This window comes from Ananas comosus, linkage group 2 (assembly GCF_001540865.1).
Source record: "Ananas comosus cultivar F153 linkage group 2, ASM154086v1, whole genome shotgun sequence".
In the NCBI taxonomy this organism is placed as follows: Eukaryota; Viridiplantae; Streptophyta; class Magnoliopsida; order Poales; family Bromeliaceae; genus Ananas; species Ananas comosus.
The window spans coordinates 1,662,195-1,682,573 of record NC_033622.1 but is presented as its reverse complement, the minus strand read 5'-3'; the positions used below and the strand labels follow the sequence as shown (position 1 = coordinate 1,682,573).

General features: G+C 32.5%; 2 protein-coding genes across 2 annotated transcripts; one reads left to right on the top strand and one right to left on the bottom strand.

Moving 5' to 3' along the window:
* Positions 12,756-13,503, top strand: LOC109704855 (glycine-rich RNA-binding protein GRP2A-like). The gene is made up of 2 exons (XM_020225639.1): positions 12,756-12,960; positions 13,129-13,503. The coding sequence occupies exons 1-2, from the start codon at positions 12,847-12,849 to the stop codon at positions 13,351-13,353; spliced, it is 339 nt and encodes a 112-aa protein (XP_020081228.1). The 5' UTR covers positions 12,756-12,846; the 3' UTR covers positions 13,354-13,503.
* LOC109704833 (putrescine hydroxycinnamoyltransferase 1-like) lies at positions 15,953-20,295 on the bottom strand. Its single transcript, XM_020225622.1, has 2 exons — positions 19,835-20,295; positions 15,953-17,037 (listed from the first exon to the last, which is right to left on the bottom strand). Exons 1-2 carry the CDS (start codon positions 20,228-20,230, stop codon positions 16,147-16,149), a joined length of 1,287 nt encoding a protein of 428 aa, XP_020081211.1. The 5' UTR covers positions 20,231-20,295; the 3' UTR covers positions 15,953-16,146.

Here is a 20,379-nt window from a genome sequence, read left to right as displayed (position 1 = left end):
TTAGATTGGTTAGGCATAAAGAGGTATATATGAGCAATAGATTAGATTTGGATATGTGCAATACATGCATTAGATTAATCTAAATTATAATTATAAAATTAAATTTTTTTTAAGATAGTAGATGTTGGGACTCTCATGGAATTTGAACTCAAAACTTCTTATTCTCATATTTTTCCACCATCTTAGAGAACATAAAATAACTTCTTTTTATATATTTATATATTTATAATCAGCAAATGCAATACATATATTGAGTTGGATAGGTTAAGCATAAATATGGTTTGAAAAAATACATTAGGTTTGGAAATGTGCAATATAATTAAATTAACTTTTTTTTTAATATACTAAACTGTAAGAGCCTGACTGTATTCGAATCCGAAACTTTCTGATTTGATAAAAATATTTTCTCTAATACAGTAAGCTTTTAGAGAATGATATTTTTATATTCTTATATTCAACAAATATAATACATGTATTAAATTGGATTGGTTAGGCACAAATAGGTACGAGCAATAAATTAGGTTTGGAAATTGTGACATGACTTAAAAACTTCTAATCTGAGATCGAGGGATCGATGAAATTGGGTGATTGTTCGCCAATCAAACCACAGTCTCCAGGTAGAAGAAGCAATCTACGTGGTTTCGCCGCCACCATCGTCATCGTTCCATGATCTTTGGTATTTGCCGCATAGCTTACGTTTACCTTGACATCGTGAGATCGACGAGACTCGGTAAGTACTTGCTAATTAATCAATCAAAAAATTTCAAATACAATGAATAATTTACGTGGATTTTGCCACTATCGTCGTCGTTGTTGTCGTCGTAGTCCCAGCAATCAATCTTAGTACCATTCTTTGTCAGGGAATGAGAAAAAGTCTTTCACGGAATATGAATTTAAAGATTGGCAGAAAAGACTGCCAACTGATGCAGACAACTTTAAATTCAATTGGATTAATTGAATTGGATTGGTTAACTAACCTTGATTAATTTAAACTAATCCTTGATTAGCTCAAAACTTCCTGATTAAAAATAAGATAAAGCTTCCATTTTGCTCTGCTGTGATTTCGCATATTTTCAGTTTGGTATTTTGCGATTTAAAGTGTCTCATTTTTCATTAAGATCTGCCGTTAAGTAGAGTACTAAATTAATTTATTTAAAAACCACGCTATATAAAAGTATAAGTTACAAAAATGCTACAATTTACTATCCCATGATTTGAAAAATATATTAATTTATTATCCTATAGTTTATAAATTGTCTCTATTTAGTATCTTACTTAATGGTATTCAAATCATAAAGTACCTAATTGAAAATACACTAAACCACAGGGGCCAATTGAAAATTTTCCCTAGAAAAAAAATGATATTAATGGAAAAGCTAAAATACAATTCTCATCTTTTTTTTAGTCCATTTTTGTCCAATTTTCATTCGCTAGTAAAACCTAACACAGGCCGAGCAGAAACGTTAAATATATTAGTTTCGTATTAAATATAAATTAGAATTCTGAATTGTTTGATAAATCGAGAGGTTTTTTATCTATTAAGTTAAGCTTTTGCAGTGATATTAGACTAATTCAAAACAGAGTTGGATTCAACACTTCTTTCTCTGATAAGTCATTATTAGAGTGTTTAAATTGAATACTCGTTACGTCGGAAATAATCAAATATCTGCATGTCGGCTTTTCGGTTGCTTGGATTCCTGCTTTGCTTTCCCATTTGAGGCTCCGCTGATTGTCCTCTCTCTCTCTGATCTATCATTCCGACCTCTCTTCGAGGATGAATTCTATACTGTCATACTTGCACCACGTCATCAATAACAAGCCAATCACATTCCTTTTTTTAAAACAAAAGTATAATAAAAATATTCTTTTTACAATTATTATAAAACGTATACCTCTAAAAGAAGATATTTGATTGATTTGTTACGTCACGTCACCAATATATTCGTTGCATTCTAAATTTTTTTCCTCTTCGAGACAAATATCTCTCTTCTCGTGTTTCGTGCTGTGGGCGCGACCGGTTGCTATATTTCTCTGTCTGATCTCTCTTCGGCCCCGGTCTCTATCTGAGACTGACGTCTCTCTCTCCATCTTTTGGTTCTGTAGGCTCCGTATCCGTCGGGCCATACGATCTCCGTCAACAGCTAAATCTATTGAGAATCTCCCAATAATTTATATACGCTATTGGGGGTTCTAAAATCGTAATTTCTGATTTTTAGTCCATTTTTTCTACGCATCAAATAGTCAAATAATGTACACCTCTCTCTTTACACGAACGTATTAATTGCTCGACCATTTCGATTACATGTTTGACATATGAATTTTGAAGAATATATATTATATATATATATATATATATATATAGTCGCAGGTGCGTGCTTCAGGGCCGGAGGCCTCCGTGCTCACCTAGACCGTTTTCGATGATGGAGTTTTCGAATCGCACGATCGGCTCCGTTAACTTGATCTACGTTGTATTTAAATTTTAGGAAAATAATTTTTGCGTTTTTCGATATATTTACCCTAGCAATCGAAAGGAATTCAAAATCAATTAATTTTAACGGCTGAAATAAAAATTCTATAAAAGTTGTAGATAAGGTACTAAAAATCTCGATCAGAATATATAGATTTGTTGTAAGTAGTAAAGAAATTTTCTATTAAAATTTCATCTATTTGAATACTTCTACACTGTTACTTGAAAACGGGCAATATCAACATTAAAATTTATGGATTTTGAATTTCATTTCGATCACTAGGTAATGAGATCGAAAAATGCACAAAAATTATTTGATCTAAGAAACTTCAAATGCGCTAGATCAAGTCTAACGGAGCGAGGAATCGTCAGATTGCGAAATTCCAATCATGAAAAACGGCTCAGGACAGGGCCTGCCGTTGTCACTGAGAGCAGAGCAGCCCTGCTCATATAATATATATATATATATATATATATATTAATATTACTTATATATTATTATTATATAGTACGCTATGGGCGTTGACTAAAACAGGCAGCAATGACTTATGTGCTTGGTAGGTTTTTTAACGTAGTAGATCAGCACTGATGATCTTTACAGAGCGTTAGATTGATACTATTCAACACCACGCCATCAACCCATAGGGAGCTCGCATCTCTAACCGCACATTTATTAATTCAAGGGCTAAAGAACTTTACAGCACAATGATTTTGGTTAACTTTTAATATAGGCATGGAGGATCACCATTATATATAAATATATATATTATATATAATATAATATAATTATATATTATATATATATATAGATATACCACCCACCCCTTGGTTTAGTGGGTGGTGGTTGAATAGTATAATCTAACGGTGAAAATGATCAAAGCGTAGATCTATACGGACTTAAAAAATTACAAGCACCAAGTGCTTGTACTTTTATACGCACCATAACGACTCAAATATATACTAATATATAGTATATAATATATATAATATATATATATTATGATTAGTATTATAATATCAATAGTACCAGCCTTTGGTAGCTATTGAATTTTCGGCCGTTGGATAAATAAGATGTGCAGTAGGATCATAGTGGTCCCGTTATTGATAGTGGTCCTCTTATGGTTGAGTGGGTGGCTTGGTTAATATTACTAAAGTCTAACGGGTGGAATGATCAGAATGTGTTGGTCTACGGTTAGAGAACTCAATAGTATAGAGTTGGTACTTATCGATATGTAAGTGGTACGGACGTATATATATATAATATATTATAATATATATATAGAGAGAGAGAAGAGAGAAGAGATGAGAGAGAGAGAGAGAGTTGGACTGGGCTAGTATTAGTAGCAAAATTTCATTGTTGCATACCAGTTTTTTAGAATATTTGGAATCAACTTTTGTATTATTATCTTAAGCCATTGGAGCTTAAAACTATAACCAGTGGGGACCATCAACTAGGCAAGTGGGAAAACAAGCACTAACCGCTAATATCATGTCTTGACACTACAAATTTTTCATCGCAGGAAGTTAAATATCTTGATAGGAAAAAGAAGCGTTTTTACTATTAATAGTATTCGAGCCTAAATTCTATATCGAACTGAATACTGATTAATAGTAAAAAGCTCTTTTTCCTATCAAATTTTAACCCTTGGGATGAGAAAAAAAAATTGTAAGGTGTCAGGATGATATTATCGTTAGTGTTGAGTGGTCCCGGGTATGTGATTGGTCCACATGGGTCTATATATTTTATTCAATGGTTAGCAATAATGAAAAGAGAAAATTGATACCAAATGCTAAAAATTATGGTAGAACAATGAAATTTTTGCTACTATAGTAGTCTAGTAACTTCTCTTCTCTCTCTCTCAAAATCTCTCTCCTTGCTCTCTCGTCTCTCATCAATATAATATATACTATATATATTATATAGGCCCTGGCCTACTAATCATATTATGATAATTGGAAGCCCTCAGTACTGCATATAGTTGGTTTTTCAATGATGGAGATCCGAAATCGAAATATACTCCGTAAATATGATCATAAAGTATTTGAATACTTCTAAAAAATAAATTTCGTAAATTTTCTCGAATATCTAATAAAGTTCATCAAGTGCGGCAAAACTGAACGGATCAATCGCGAACGACGTCCCTAAAAAAGGATGATCGGTCCTTCAATTAAGATCGGAGTTATTGATTTTTATTATGTAGCTGAATAGAATTTTTCTAATCAAAAATTCATAAATTTCGATTCTTTTACACGCGTTAAAACTACATGTATCTAACGCCGTTAAAAAATTGTCAAATTTGTGACCTCTTGACCGCTAAGGGTAAATGATGTCGAAAAATGTATAAAATTTGAATTTTAAGAAGTTCTTACATGATTGTAAATTAACGTTTAACGGTGTGCGATCATCGATTGCGAAGGCTCTATATCGAAACAAACTTTATGAGTACCGAGAGTGATCGTACTACATAATGTAAGTAGCGGACCATATATATATATATATACACTCCCTTTTAGTTTTGATAATTACGTGCAGAACTTCAGTAAAAATAACATTTATGAAAGGCCTCTAATATTTTTGCAACTAGATTTTTATACTTTTAATTTTGAAAAATTAGACCTTTGAATAGTTATCAAATAATTTAATAAGCAACTCTCTAGAGCTTATTAATTACACTACTGTTTTGGTTTCTTAGTTTACACATAATTTTTCAAAATTTCAAACAAAAAATGGTGTTTCTTCTCTTTTATTTATGATAATTAAGCACCAGAACTTATCGTAGAACCACATTGATCCATCTAATTTTATTATTATTTTTTGTACTAGAATATAAAATAATTTTCTTTCTGTTTCAAACTTTTTACAAAATTATATATGCAAGTCTCAAAGTACTGCTATCGACCAGATTTGGTGGTCTTTTAAAAATTTGATTTTATTATCCAATCTTTTAATTTATTAAATTTAAGCTAATTCTTAATTGCTTTAAAATTTGACTTTAAAATTTAAGCTAATTCTTACTTTATTGAATTTACATTTACCATAATTATATACAGTATATAATTAAATTTGTAAAAATAAACGATTCATTCAAATTTGAAGTCAAAGTGCTGCTGACCGACTAAATTCAAACAAATTAAGAGATTGCATAATAAATTAAAATTTTAAAAGATTAAATAGTTGATTCAAAATAGTCTATAATTCAAATAAGTTTAGTATAATTTTGCCTTCTAAACTTATACAGTTGCTAATCTATTTATTGGTTATCTTAAATTGATTAAAATTCAACTTTTGTGGGATCCATTGTTTTGATTATTTGATATTTGATATGGACATTTACAAGGATGGGACAAATCAAAGACCCTTTCACATTTAATGCCTTTTTTTTTTTTTTTTTTACCTATATAAGATTAGAACTCTGTCAGTTTTAGGTAAAAATATATAAAACTTTTAGAAAGTATTTGTTGAATGCACTATATTTAATTTTTTTATTTCTTAATAATAAATTTAGGGCGCTAATAAATTGAGTTGTATTAAGCCCAATATCTTTAGTAAAAATATAGTTCACAATTAGACCTAATGGTAAGATATCCAATAATCGATTCATCGACGAGATGGATTGAGTCAGGTCGAAACACGTGAGCACTATACCTGAGTGCTTAAAGGCTGAGCTTGCGATGGATGCGCCCTTTTATCAGCACGTACTTTTTGGGGTAGCTTAAGATTTAAGCCTGAGTACTTAAGTGCGATGAATGTCTCATTCTTATCGGTGCGTACTTTTGGAATAGCTGGTTAGCGCTTTTTGAACCACACTATTGACCATTTTAATTCGATTATCCAATCTTTAAAATTTTAATTTCAGTATCTAATCTTTCAATTTGTTGATTTAAAAAATTTGATGGCTATTCTAATATAAAATTTAAAATAATTATTTATTTTAATAAATTTATAATTAAATAAATTATATAAAATATACTAATTAAATTTGTAAAGATAAACATTGTATCCAAGTCTTGAAGTTAAAAAGTCACAAATTTATTAAATCAAATAAATTAAAAAGTCTGGTAGTTAAATTAAAAATTTTAAAAATTAGATAGCTAAATCCAAATAGGCAATAATTGAGATAATATTTTTTTTATATATTTTTAGCACATTTTTATTAACCGTCATCTTAATTTTTTTTTAACTTTAGCAACTAATTAAATAAGTCTTTCTCAAATAAAGTTATTAATTGAGAAATTTGTCTTGTAAATAATAAGAAATATTTTGTAGAATTAAAGTGAACAAAAATATATCTTAATTTATGTTTTCCATTGTTCCACTGTAGAACCACAACATAGTGGTGCTCTTTTTCTTTTCTTTTTTTTTTCTTTTTTTTTTCTTTTTTTCCAATATGTAAAAATCCTTCACCATTAATGCGATCCAAGTTGGATCGCATTAATTTCTAATTAATAAATGAATATATGTCACAATGAGACAAGTAACAACTTGAAAGAAAAATAAATAAATAAATAAATAAAAACTATGGACAATATAATTATTCTATTTATAATTTCTCATTTCCATTTTGAGTGTTTTGAGGAGTTTATCATGACACGTCCGAGGAGGAAAATTCACTAACTTTTCATTAATTTATAAAAACTCTTATTTATTCACCACTATAAATTGAATAAAATAAACGCATGAACGCATGCATTTATTTATTTATTTTCAAAAATGCTAAACCAAAAATATTTTGTATATATATATATATATATATATATATATATATATATATAGTCTAAAATTTTTATTTTAGTTTATTCGAAAAAAAAAAGTGTAGCAAAAAAAAATATATTAGTACTCCTATGATTCACAATCACGAGATGGATGATATGTTAAATTGTTTATCAATTTACATATATACCTAAAATACAAAAATGTGACCGTGCCTACACTTTAATTTATGTGTGATTTTGTCATATGCCACAATTTTTAATTGGTGTATGATTAATTTTTGTCACATAGTTAACTACGTACATGCGATATACACAATAATTTAATAATTAAATCGTCGTAGTCATTGTCACGCTCACACGATATATTCTTTTTTTATTATTATTAGCATTTTATTTTTGTTTTTTATATTTGTGGAACGTGGAACTGAAATTAATTTGCGGATCTGATAATAATTGTTCTAATATCATATCAAACAATTAATTATCTTTAAAAATTTAAACCAACGAAAGTGGTTTTATTTTATATTTAACGTTGTATTCACAAACTAATTAAAATTTTTGATAGTATGCAGGTCAATTCGTCCTAAGAGTAGCGTTTTAGAGAATCAAAATGTGAGACCTCAGATAGTTCTAGAATGAGTGACTTCTGAAAAGTAGGGTGTCGCTAGCTATTGGTATCAGAGCCAATTATCAGCTGAAAACGTGAGATGAGCCTCAACTTAGTCAGATTATACAGCGTGTGTAGAGCGAAACTCTCATGCTGATAACTGCTGTGAGTAGAGCTAGCGCGGCTCCCTCACAAGGTCGGTTAAGATTAGCGAGATAAGTCTCATATCGCTTGATATTTGTGATTCTGAGCCTGACGAAAACGTCAAGGCTTAAAGAGAGGGAAGAATGTAAGATCCTAAATAGTCCTAGAATGTATGATCTCTTGAAATGTAGGGCGTCACGCAAGAGGTTAACAAAAATTTAAATGCGCCAGAAACACCGATTTTTCGCCCATTTACATACAGCTACCTAAATTTTAAAGCTTTCACCTAAATATAATTATTAACATTTACTTTTAGTAATTAATAGTAAAATATTACTTTTTTTTTATTGAAAGAATAAATTTCAACGTCAACAAGATCCTCCAATATTATTGGCGTATAACGTTCATTTTTTTTTAAGAGAACTTTAAATTAGTAAAATAAAAATTTAGATGGTCAATTGAAAAATATACAAAGTTAAAAATTTGGGTGAGAAACATAAAATTTTTAAAGTTTTAACAGCTGTATATGCGCAAATAAGCCAAAAAAATTTAGATGATTCTATAGAATTAATCTTAATAATGTTTCGCATGCATGTTCACATTTCACAATTTAGTGGTGCTCTTTTATTTGCCATTATTTTAAGGGCAAAATGGGCCCATTTTAATTGCATCTCATTAATGTCCAACTAATAAGACGACAAATGACAACTTGAAGGAAAAATACATAAATAAAATTATTGCAAATATTTTACTCTATTTTATAATCTTTTATTTCAATTTTTGTGTCCTTTGAGGAGGAGTTTATTATAAGTTTATGACACGTTGAGGAGGCAAATCCACTAACTTTTCATTAGTTTATTTATAGAACACATGCATGTTACGTGGGTAGTACTAATTAGTTAACATTTTCCACTAGAAATTGACTAAATAAACTATGAGACCCCGGGTAGTCCTATATATGAAATATAATAGAGCTAAACTCTTAACCCGGCTTAGGCATTTTGGATGGTGGCAAGACCCAAGAGGTTAAGAAAGTTAAGCGTGCTGGGACGGGAGTAGTCCTAGGATGGGTGACCTCCTGGAAAGTTGGGGCATCACAGATGGTATCAGAGCCAATTACCAGCCGGAAGTGTGAGATGAGTCTCGGCTGAGCCAGGGTCTGGATGACGGGCTAGCGAGACAAGTCTCACATCGCCTGGTACTTGTGAGTTTGAGCCTGACGAGGACGTCAGGGCGTAAAGGGGGGGAGATTGTGAGACCCCGGGTAGTCCTATATATGAGATATAATAGGGCTAAACTCTTAACCCAGCTTAAGCATGTTGAGTGGTGGCAAGGCCCAAGAGGTTAAGAGAGTTAAGCGTGCTGGGACAGGAGTAGTCCTAGGATGTGTGACCCCCTGGGAAGTTGGGGCGTCACATAAACACATGAATTCATGTTTGTATATTTTTAATTTTCAAAAATGCTAGGCCATGGAAATTTATGTTCATGTACAATAATGGAAAATTTTTATTTTACTTTGTTTGCAATATGCTCTTTGCATCTTTGTTTCGCTCGCTGCTTAAGCTATTGAAGATCAACGGTTATTTTATATATTTTTTTAATATAGTATCAGAATAGTATGTCATGAGTTTGAATCCCGCAATAATTCTTGCATTAAAAATATTGTTCGTTGGCAATTTAAGCTACCGAAAATGAACGAATAGATAGCAAAATTCAATTCGCTGACGGCTCAAGCTATTAAAGATTAACAATCGTTTCACATTCTTTAATATGTTATTAGGGTACGTAGGAAGTCGTGAATATGAGTTCTGCAGTGCTCCTTGCATTAAAAATACCGTTCGCCACCAGCTTAAGCTATTGGAGATTAACAACTTTTTTTACATTCTTTAATATGGTATTAAAGTATCATTCGCTGGCAACTTAAGCTATTGGAGATTAATGATTGTTTCATATTCTTTAATATTGGCATTAGAACAGGAGATTCTTATTTCGAGTTCCTCAATGCTCCTTGCAGTAAAAATAACGTTCGTTACCGACCGTCTATAGAGTTAGTGGCAAAGGATTTGGTGGTTGGTATCCGAGACCCAAATTCGAATCCTAGTTGATTCACATTTCTAACTAAGTTTATTTCTAAATGAAATAAACGAAGCGAGTAGCGTACTACCTATCTCTCTCTCAAAAAAAAAAATAATAACATTCGTTCACAGCTTAAACTATTGGAAATTGCAGCTACTTCATATTCTTTAATATGGCGTCAAAATACAATTTGTTGACAGCTTAAGCTATTGAAGATTAATGATTAGTTGTTTCATATTTTTTAATATGGTATCAGAATAAAAAAAAATTGAGTTCAAATGTACAAATTTTTATTTATTATTATTTTTTAAATGAGGTTATCCACCTTTGAGAGGCTATGATCAACGGCCTAAATTTAATTTGTATTTTACCAAACATTTTTTCACACGTGTAACTCATCACAGCCGCAACTCCCACCAACCACGATCACGATTCATATTAAAAAGAACAATTGCCCTTTTTTTCTTAAAAAAGTTTGATTACAAAATTTTTTAGAATCTAATTTTTATTTAACAAATTTGATCAAATTTATATCATAAAAAACTAGTAAATTTAACAAACTAGTTTGTTTACCAATAATTTTCGAATTGTTAATTCATTAGCTCTTTTCTAATTAGGAGTATTTTTAATTTATGGGTATGCATGCGTCAATAAATTAATATAATTTAAAAAAGAAAATCCTATTTTCATAGTTAATTTATATATAAATAATAGCATCTCTTATATGCGAGTATAGAATTTTTTGAAAATATCAGTACCCAAAAAAAATATGTTGCATAAAAAAGTGCGTGTTCCCAACTATGTGACAAAATTAATTAATTAAATTGTGCACATAATAATCTATTAATGGTGCAGATAGGGCCCGTTTGGCCTAGCTTCTGAAAAAGTAATTTTAGTTTGCAGAAATGATTTTGGTTAAAAGGTGTAGAGCATTTGGCTGAGTTTAGATAAAAACGATTTTTCTAAAGCGATTTTGAAAAACAGTTTGGCGAATTTTTTTTGATATTTGCATAAATTAATATTTTTATTAAATTTTATTTTAAAATAATTTAAAAACTAAATTTAAACTTGAATTAAAATTAAAATTTTTAATTTTCAAAATTGTACAAAATTTAAAATTTGATATTTTAATTTAAAAATAATTTAAAATTTTAAAAATTTAAAATTTAAAAACATAAATATAAATTTAAAAATATAAATAATAATGAAATTTAAAAATTAAAATTTAAAAGTAAATTTGAAATTTAAAAGTTTAAATTTAAATTTAAAAATATAAATAATTACGAAATTTAAAATATAAAACATTAATATTTAAAAATAATTAAATTTAGAATTTAAAATTTAAATTTTAAAATAATTATGAAATTTAAAATTTAAAATAAGTATGAAATTTGAAATTTAAAATTTAAAATTGGAATATTCAAAATTTAAAAATTTAAAATTTAAATTTTAAAATTTTGAAATTTTTAAATTGAAGATTAAATTTTATAATTTAAAATTTAAAACTTTTAAATGTTTAAATTTAAAATTTAAAATCTAAAATATCAAATTTTAAAATTTATCGTAAATTTGAAATCTAAAACTTAAAATTTAAAATTTTAAAATCTAAAATTTGAGATTTAAAATTTAAAAATTAAAATTTAAAATTTAAAGTTTGCAATCTATTTTTCAAAATTTAAAATTTATAAATTAAAAATTAAAAATTTAAAAATGAATATGAAAATTAAAAATTTAAAAATAAATATGAAAATTAAAATTTAAAATTAAATTTAAATTTAAATATTGAATTTAAAATTAAAATAAAAATTTAAAGTTTGAGTTCAAAATCAGAATCAGATTTTAAGAAGCAATTTATTTTTGCTTCTCAGGAACCTTCGAAATCATATTTTCTTCGAAATCATATTTTAGAAATAAGATTGACAAATCTCTATTGAATGGAAAATTATTTTTTAATCCAAAATTATTTTTTAAAAATTAGACAGAACACACCGTTAATCGGATTCGGATTCCGGGACATCTCAAGATGACGTGGTGAACCAAGTCCGCATTCTCTTCAACCTGTCAACGCCTGCCGCGTGTCCGCCATTATGTCGGTCTACGGGTGAAGGATAACGATGAAACATTTATTCCAGGGCTAAGACAGTAATTCCACTCGTTAGATATTTTTGCCTCACCCCAACCCCGAACAATGTATCTAACGACCAAATACTTCTATGCGCAGGTCCGCATAGAGAGTCTATGCCTTTCGCTTAGATGCCCTCCATATACACCCACGAAGCACAATTCAACGGCCACGCCCGCTTCCTAAAAGTTGCACTATACGGAGTTCCGCATAGAAACTGTCCTTGTATCACGCGCGCGCTAGTGTACAGCTCACTTTTTAAAGAAAAGTAAACCATCCGATATTCGCTTAACACGCCGACGCAAAATGCGAAGATTGTTTTAAATAACTCACTTTCCATTGGTCCAAATATCGCGTGTTGCCACGTTGGTCCAATAGAAACGGTTCTTCGACTTGTTCTTGGGATGTTTCCGTAGACGTTACTAGAGATAGTTATTCTCGTATATTCCACGGGAGTGGGTCCCGTACTCCGCGGCGCAAGTTAATAGTCCTCTACTCCCCCACTCTCCACCGCACGATCCGCACGCGACGCTGTGTTGACGATAAGGAACGGCGGTGATCGTATGCGGAGTGGGGTAACTTTACCGCGGGCCTCTGATCTATAAATCTAGGGTTTGGGTTTCTTCTTTCCTCTCGTGCTCTGATAGAGGTGGGTTGGATCTCCTCCCCCTCTCCCCGATTCTCCCTTCTCTGTCGTACGTCCGATCTAGGGTTTCTATGGCGACGACCGAGGTGGAGTTCCGCTGCTTCGTCGGCGGCCTCGCGTGGGCCACCGATAGCCACACCCTCGAGGAGGCGTTCCGACCCTTTGGTGAGATCCTGGAGTCTAAGGTTCGATCCCTGATCCCTAATCCCTTTTCCCTGTTTCGATTTGATTTTGGTGTGGATTTGAGATCCAGATCTCGTGGATCTGAGATCTGAGATCTGAGACTACGAGATCTGGATCTGAGCTTGTTGATCGCGGATCGGATCGTTGAGATTTGCTAATCGGGGGTGCAGATCATCAACGATCGGGAGACGGGGAGGTCGAGGGGGTTCGGGTTCGTCACCTTCGCCAACGAGCAGTCGATGCGGGACGCGATCGAGGGGATGAATGGGAAGAGCCTCGACGGGAGGAGCATCACCGTGAACGAGGCCCAGTCCCGCGGTGGCTACGGAGGCGGCTACGAGGGGGGGAACCGCTACGGGAGGAGCGTCGGGGCCTCCGAGGGGGACAGGTGGTAGGATCGCTCATCTCTCCTCTTTACTCGGGTATTAGTATTTAAGCAGTTTGTGTTCTCGCATGTGTTCTCTATTTTTGATCGCAATATGTGTTTGGTGATGGATCTTAAGACGCTAAGTTTTTGTTCTCTCGTATTTCGGTTACGAATTTAAGATTGTGTGGGNAATTTAAACTTAAATATTGAATTTAAAATTAAAATAAAATTTTGAAGTTTGAGTCTAAAATCAGAATCAGATTTTAAGAAGCAGTTTTTTTCAGCTTCTGATTCTGGTGTTTTCAAAATCAGTTTTCTAATTTTAAAAAGCAGAATCAGGTTTTAAAAGTGGAGTTGTCAAACGCTCTGTTGAGCAGAAAATTATTTTTCAACCCAAAAACGTTTTTTAAAGGCTTGGCGAAATACCCCTTAAACTCCCCAGCCCTTTCCAAATATACTAATACTAAGAAAAATAATTTGTTCTTTTTTTTTCAAATGATTGCATCACAAGGTCCAATGAGAGGTCCCTCACAAACTTTAATTTGAATGTGACCAAACATGTACATTATTGGACACGTGGAAACGTCACAACCGCAACTCCCACCAATCACTGTAACCTTTCGCATTAAAACAAGTACAAAAAATCGATACTGACCAGATAAACTATGCTTGTACTATCGATAGTATAGTGACCGAATTTCAAGAAATGTACTATTTGTTTATGCATCGTAGGAAACAGCCAAAAATACTACTGTCGCATCATATTACCCATGTCCCAAGCCAATCAAATTATATATTCTTATTAAGACTGCGTTTTGTTCGGATATAAATAAGACTGTTAATTTTAGAAATAGATATAAGTTCAGATATAAATAGAAACTAGACAAATTTTGTATTTGAAAGAAAATTAAATTGTTCCTGAGAATAAGATAAATAATATTTGAATAGGTAGATTGGAACGAGAGAAATAAGAATTATAATTTTAAATTTAAAATATTTTATCTAATGAATTTATATTAAAATGTTAATTAAAAATAATTTACTAAATTAATAATTTTATTAGTTATGAATATTATATAAGAAAATAAAAATATGTTAATTAATTAATTAATTATAAAAAATAATTTAACTTTTTAATTGGTTAGTAAATTATTTTAGTTGATAACTAGTAAAAAAAATTAATTATATTAATAAAAATATTAATGATTGATCAATATAAATATTAGTTTATGAATAATCACATTAAATTATTAATAATTAATTATGTAATTAATTATAAGTAATAATTTAATTAATTACTTTATTATTTAAGTAATTGATAATGATTTAAATATAATAATTAGATTAATTAATAATTTAATATCATAATTAAAATTAAATTTAGACTTTAAATAACCTTTTTCCCACTTGGGAGCAATCTTGTTCCAGAAAAAATGATGGAACAATAGTTTCAAATTTGTACTGAGTTATACCAGCTTATTGCAGGAACCAGAGAATTAATGTTCTTAAGTACGAAAATTTATATTTGGGAACAAAGGTGGGAAACAAGGGCTTATTCTCGTCCTTGTTCCCGATCCAAACACAGCCTCAAGAGGTGATTTACAATGTCACGTTTATATCACGCCATCTATATCCCAAACCAATCATATTTTTTCTTTAGAGGTAAGAATAGATAAAAAATATTTTAAAAATCATGATAGGGTGGATAAATTTTAAAGGTTTGTTGAATTTGATTGAATGGTTATATGTGTAACTGCGACATTTTAGACTTTTTCGTGTCCTTGGCGTTCATCGATACCATATAATTTATGTTTTTTAAAAATTTATACTTTTATCTGAAAAGGATAGATTTGATTAATTTAGGACATAGGTGATGTGGTGCGAGTGTGACATAGAACACCTGGCATATGTCTCACACTTTTAGATCGAAATGTTTACAAAAGTTATTAAGATTTTTTAGTATTTTTTCAAAAATTTGATATGACAAGTCGCAATATCCTAACCTTCTGAGGAAAAGCGGCGTAAGATTTACACCTATGTACTAGGTGTATATATAGCTATATGATTATAAATCTCATATTTTAGCTATCAAAAGACTTATATTTACTCCTTAATCTTATGATCAATTTTTTTTTATACTACTAATTCAAAAAAAGTTTTTAAATCTGAGCAATGTTACCTGTACATCTATGGTAGTGTAAGATGTACAACCTAGTATTCATATGATTAAAATCTACTAACTAGTCTTAGTATTATTATTATTATTTACTAAAATTAATTTGGATTTTTTTCTTTGGACTCAAGGGTACGTGTAATCTGTACTCTCTTGTATGGGATGTACAACAAGTATATTAGTAGGTGTACAACTAGCATTTGGATAAGTAGAGTACAAAATTCGTACCGCACTAGTAAGTGTACAAATAGTATTACTCTTTTTTATATTTGCGCGTAAAATCTAATAATACTTGTTCCAACTAAAATGGGCTGCATTATTTTGCGGAGCATCATTCGGCCCAACGCGTAATTTAATCGAGCCCAAGCAAGTAGAGATTGGACCCTTCCTAAGCCCGCAATCGTAGGAAACAACGAGCATTATTCAGTTTAAACCAAATTGTCATTTCGATCGGTTCGGTTTAATCAGTAACAATTGAAAATGTAGTATTCTTAAACTTTTGATACATAGTAAGCTCGAAATTAAACTCGTAAGTAACACACAAGCTATCACCAGATAAATAACTTGTTCTGACATCGAAACAAGCCCAAATTGGAACTAGCACAGCAATGTTGTAACCTTTTTTTTTTTCTCTTTTTTTTTTTTTTTTTAACACTGCAAGCATGAAAGTTCCTCGTAGAACAAGTCCTTGAACCGGTGCATGTTTTCGGTCTCCAATCCGAGCACTGCCGTCACTCCGCCGTCCTTCCCGGGGCTGCTCGTCACGTACAAGAAGCCGCTGGAGTAGAGCTGCGCCCGCGCCATGAACTGCGGGAGCCCCCACCCGAAGTCGGCGTCGTACATCGGCATCCCGAGCCAGCTGATCGCCCACAGATCCGTATCCCTAACTCCGTTCCTCGCCGACATGCATCTTTTGCCTTGCAGCTCCAAGTAGTCGATGACCGACCTCACGTAAACATCGTTTACCTTATCGACGGCACTCTTGATCTTTTCGACCGCGAATGACGGAGAGCCGTTCACAAGTTCTGTGACCGTCGTGACCGCCGATACGCGGATCAACGCGTTGCCAAAGTAGTGCTGCGGGAGTGGGGGTTTTACGTGGTTGCGAATTTGAGCAGGCAGGTAGAGTCGCGTCTGCGCGTCCGGGGCGAGCTTCCGGGTGACGCACAAGCACCGCCACACGTGGGCGGTGACCGCGCGGAACGTCGACACGGCGTAGCCGCTACCACCGCCGCTGGCGCGGCTCTTGAGGAGCGCGATCTGGCCTTTGGAGAGCTTGAGGATTGCGGCGACGTAAGGCGCGGTCGAGCGGGCGGAGAATGTGTCGGGGGAGTATTCGGGGTGGTGGAAGACGACGGAGGGAGGGGAGCGGGGGCGGAGGAGGGTGCGGTCGAGGAAGGGCGGGGGGAGGGCGTCGGCGGCCTCCCCACGGGCGAGGCTGGCCCATGTTTGGATGAAGTGGAAAGCGCTGGGCCCGTCGGTGGCGAAGTGGTGCATCGCAGTTCCAAAGGCCACCCCGCCGCATTTTAGGAATGTCACCTGCATGTTACTTCTCTCAGCTTAAGAGAGCTCGGCAAAATAGCTCAGTTGCTTAGAATCGAAAAATTGAAATATATGTTAGGTATTTTCGAAACTAGAAGCCTTCTTCCAGTTCCGAATATAAGAGGCTCAGAAAATCTGAGCCCGACCCGGGCTTTTAGTTTCTCTTATTAGTACAGCTCGAATCGAAATTCAAGTTTTGTAGATTTGATTTCAAATTCAAATTTAAATTAGACAGCTACGAAAACTATAACTGAACCTGCATGTCAAATTTAAACTGCCCCCTACGTATTTGGTTCAGAATAAGATAAATTCTATTCGAATCGACGAGAACCATTGATCAGGGGGTTCGGACCCACACTGTAAACTGTGAGCCCCCCTATCGCCGGAGCGCGTCGATTCGATGAGAATAACACTGCTCTTAGTAGAAGGGTTTATTTGGTCTAGATTTTGACAAGGTAAATTCTACATATATAGCACGGACCACTCGCGAAGCTTATAGAGTGCAAACCACAATAATTTTTTTTATTATTATTGTTATTTCGCCATTAAGCTCCTTATACAATCAATTCTTTATGGGCACCAAAGAACCGCAGCATTTATTAGCGCCTTTTGTCCCATAAATATATATGAATAATAAAAAGTTTGGGACCAACACATTATTAGCTGGGCACTCAAAAAATTAAAATAAGGTAAAATAAAACTGCATAGAGATCGACTAGAAATATAACTTGACAATTTTTTTTAAAAAAAATTGAGACCTTATCAACTTGTGACATTTTTTTTAAACTAAGAAATTGTATTATTTATTTTTTTTAAATTGTTTATGTTGAAAATCCTTTCATTTTGAGATCAATTAATGAGAAAAATAGTTGATGTAATTAAACAAAATAAAAAGTAAATTTAGGTACCTCAAATTTTAAATATCGTAAACATAAATTCCCTCTCTGATGCATACATCATCCTTATCTTTAGCATTATCCTAATGCCTATCACAATTTGCGCCACAAAACTAGATAAAGTACATCCAAATTATTAAAAGTTACTGTGACAATTACTTTCGTTGTCACAGAGACGTGACATAATTCTATACGCAAACATTAACTATAATTCCAAAGTAATTTTTAGGATAAATTGCGTGTTTGATAATTAAACTATATATGAGGCTGGGGATATATTGTAGCCCACAAATTTTAATTTATTGTAATTAATACAGTTACTATACACGACAAAGTCAGTAATAATAATTAAAAAATATGAAATAGATAATTTAATTTATAATGTGAGTATTTATGTTCGAAAATAACTTTACTTTTTCGTTGCGCCAGAGACGTGACGCGACTTAGTTCTTCTAAGTTTCCACAAATAAAAAAAGAATTAGTTCCTACGAATCATTGGAACTTAGAATATTACTTTTGCTTTGGTCAAATTTGGGGTTCCCCCAATTAAGCCACTATTTTTAGATGCTGTTACGTGGTTGCACACGAATATATTCATTTTCTTAATATATTTTAGCGTTTACAATAGAAGGATAAGCACCATCAACTTTAAAAAGAATCAGAACATTTGTATATCTGTGGGATTAAAATTTTTTCAATTTTGTAATTTATTTAGCCAAAAATGATCGACGTAAAACTCGAGGTACCGAAGATGAATTAATAATTACTTTTTTTCTTACTTTTATTTTTTTTATTATAATTGACTTCAGCCTAGGATAGAACTGAGTCGCTTTGAAAATTTTGAATTTTGATCCAAGGTGAAATTATACTGCATCAAACAACGAAAATAAGTATTTGCAAACGAGAATCACTGTACCAGCATCTCCATTTTTGATAAAACAAAATGCATTTTTATTGTGACATATTAGTATTATTTAAAATATTATTATTTAAATTGTCTTATTAATGATTTTTCTTAAAATATATTTTATTAAAAGCTTTAAATTAGGAAATTAGGAGCTTATATATGCTGGTAGATCTAGTGGGAGGTGTTTCAAAATTTTCTCTTACTAATTAAAGACACTAGCAAATAAATGGAACTATAGATAAATATATATAGAAGCTATACTAAACAAGTATACTCAACTACATATAAATGTTCCCACTATTAAATAACAGTTGTACTATAATAAATTATTTTTTAATTATGATGGGACTACCATGTCCCTTGTATTCGATACACCAAAAAAAGTTTACAAATTTTTAAAATTTACATCTTAAGAACTTCGAATATTATATTTTATATTTAACAGTATGAAGTGCTGATTCATATGTATTATTATGTGGTAAAATGAGACTATAATACCTAACTATACAGTATTAATAAATTGAAAGTTCTACATAGTTTACTCTGATGCATGTACCAGGTACAAGGTTCTTCTTCTTTTTTTTTAAAAAAAAAGAAGATTAATCTCAACCGTCGATCACTCTTTTGATTTATATCATAATTCAAATAATTTTTGTAAGAAAAACTTCAAATATCTCCCCTGTGGTTTCGCATTTTCTCACTTTCGTATCAGTTGTGTATTTTATAGTTTTATTTTTCTCTTTTTGTTATTCTATTCATTAATTTTTTTTATTAAATCATTGATAAAGTTAAAACTAAAGAATACTAAAATGAATATTCGACAAACTATATGTTGAGTAATCTAAAATTTTTTATATATAATTTAGCATCAGTTTTTTATTTTTTATTATTGTTCATGCCGTCATTTATTATTCTTTTCATTTAAAGATTTGTCTCTCAAATTTATTTTGTTAGCGCGCTCCATATATTTATAAGTGATATGCGAAGAAACCTGGAGCATGACCAAGGGGGGATCGGCGGAGTCCGCGGTCGGCACGAACAGCCTCCTCGTCTCCGGCGACGGCTCGAACTCTCTGAAGCTGTCGACGGTGTAATCGCACCGTGCCGCGACGAAGAGCGCGCCCTCCGCGTTGCAGTCGATCTCGACGCGGCCGTCCCGGCCGACACCGAGACGGCCCGCCAGGGGGTAGAAAGGCACCAGGGCCTTAGAAAGCGCCGCCTTGACCGCCTCCACAGAAAAGAAGTTGTGGTCACCGCTGGGGCGGTAGAAGTAGACCGTCGGCGTGTGGCCCGGGGCCGCGGCGAGGTCGAGGTTCGAGAGCCATAGCCCATGCTTTGGGGTCTCCTCACTTGGAGCTACTAAGCATGACTCCAATATCTCCACCATTCTCTCTCTCTCTCTCTCTCTCTCTATGTTTCAACAAAGAGAGTTAGGGTTACATATAGGTTAAAAAATTGTACCAAAGGAATCTTATATCTAAGTCAATTCCAAATGACTTTTCTGTTTTAGGGTCTCCAAAACACTCCTCCTCGTTT

Bases quoted from the DNA above. Each gene is read 5' to 3' on its own strand.
- LOC109704855 (XM_020225639.1), top strand. From the start codon at position 12,847: ATGGCGACGACCGAGGTGGAGTTCCGCTGCTTCGTCGGCGGCCTCGCG. The intron at 12,961-13,128 runs GTTCGATCCCTG...TCGGGGGTGCAG, and splicing joins GTGAGATCCTGGAGTCTAAG to ATCATCAACGATCGGGAGAC.
- LOC109704833 (XM_020225622.1), bottom strand. From the start codon at position 20,230: ATGGTGGAGATATTGGAGTCATGCTTAGTAGCTCCAAGTGAGGAGACC. The intron at 17,038-19,834 runs GTTTCTTCGCAT...AGTAACATGCAG, and splicing joins CCCCCTTGGTCATGCTCCAG to GTGACATTCCTAAAATGCGG.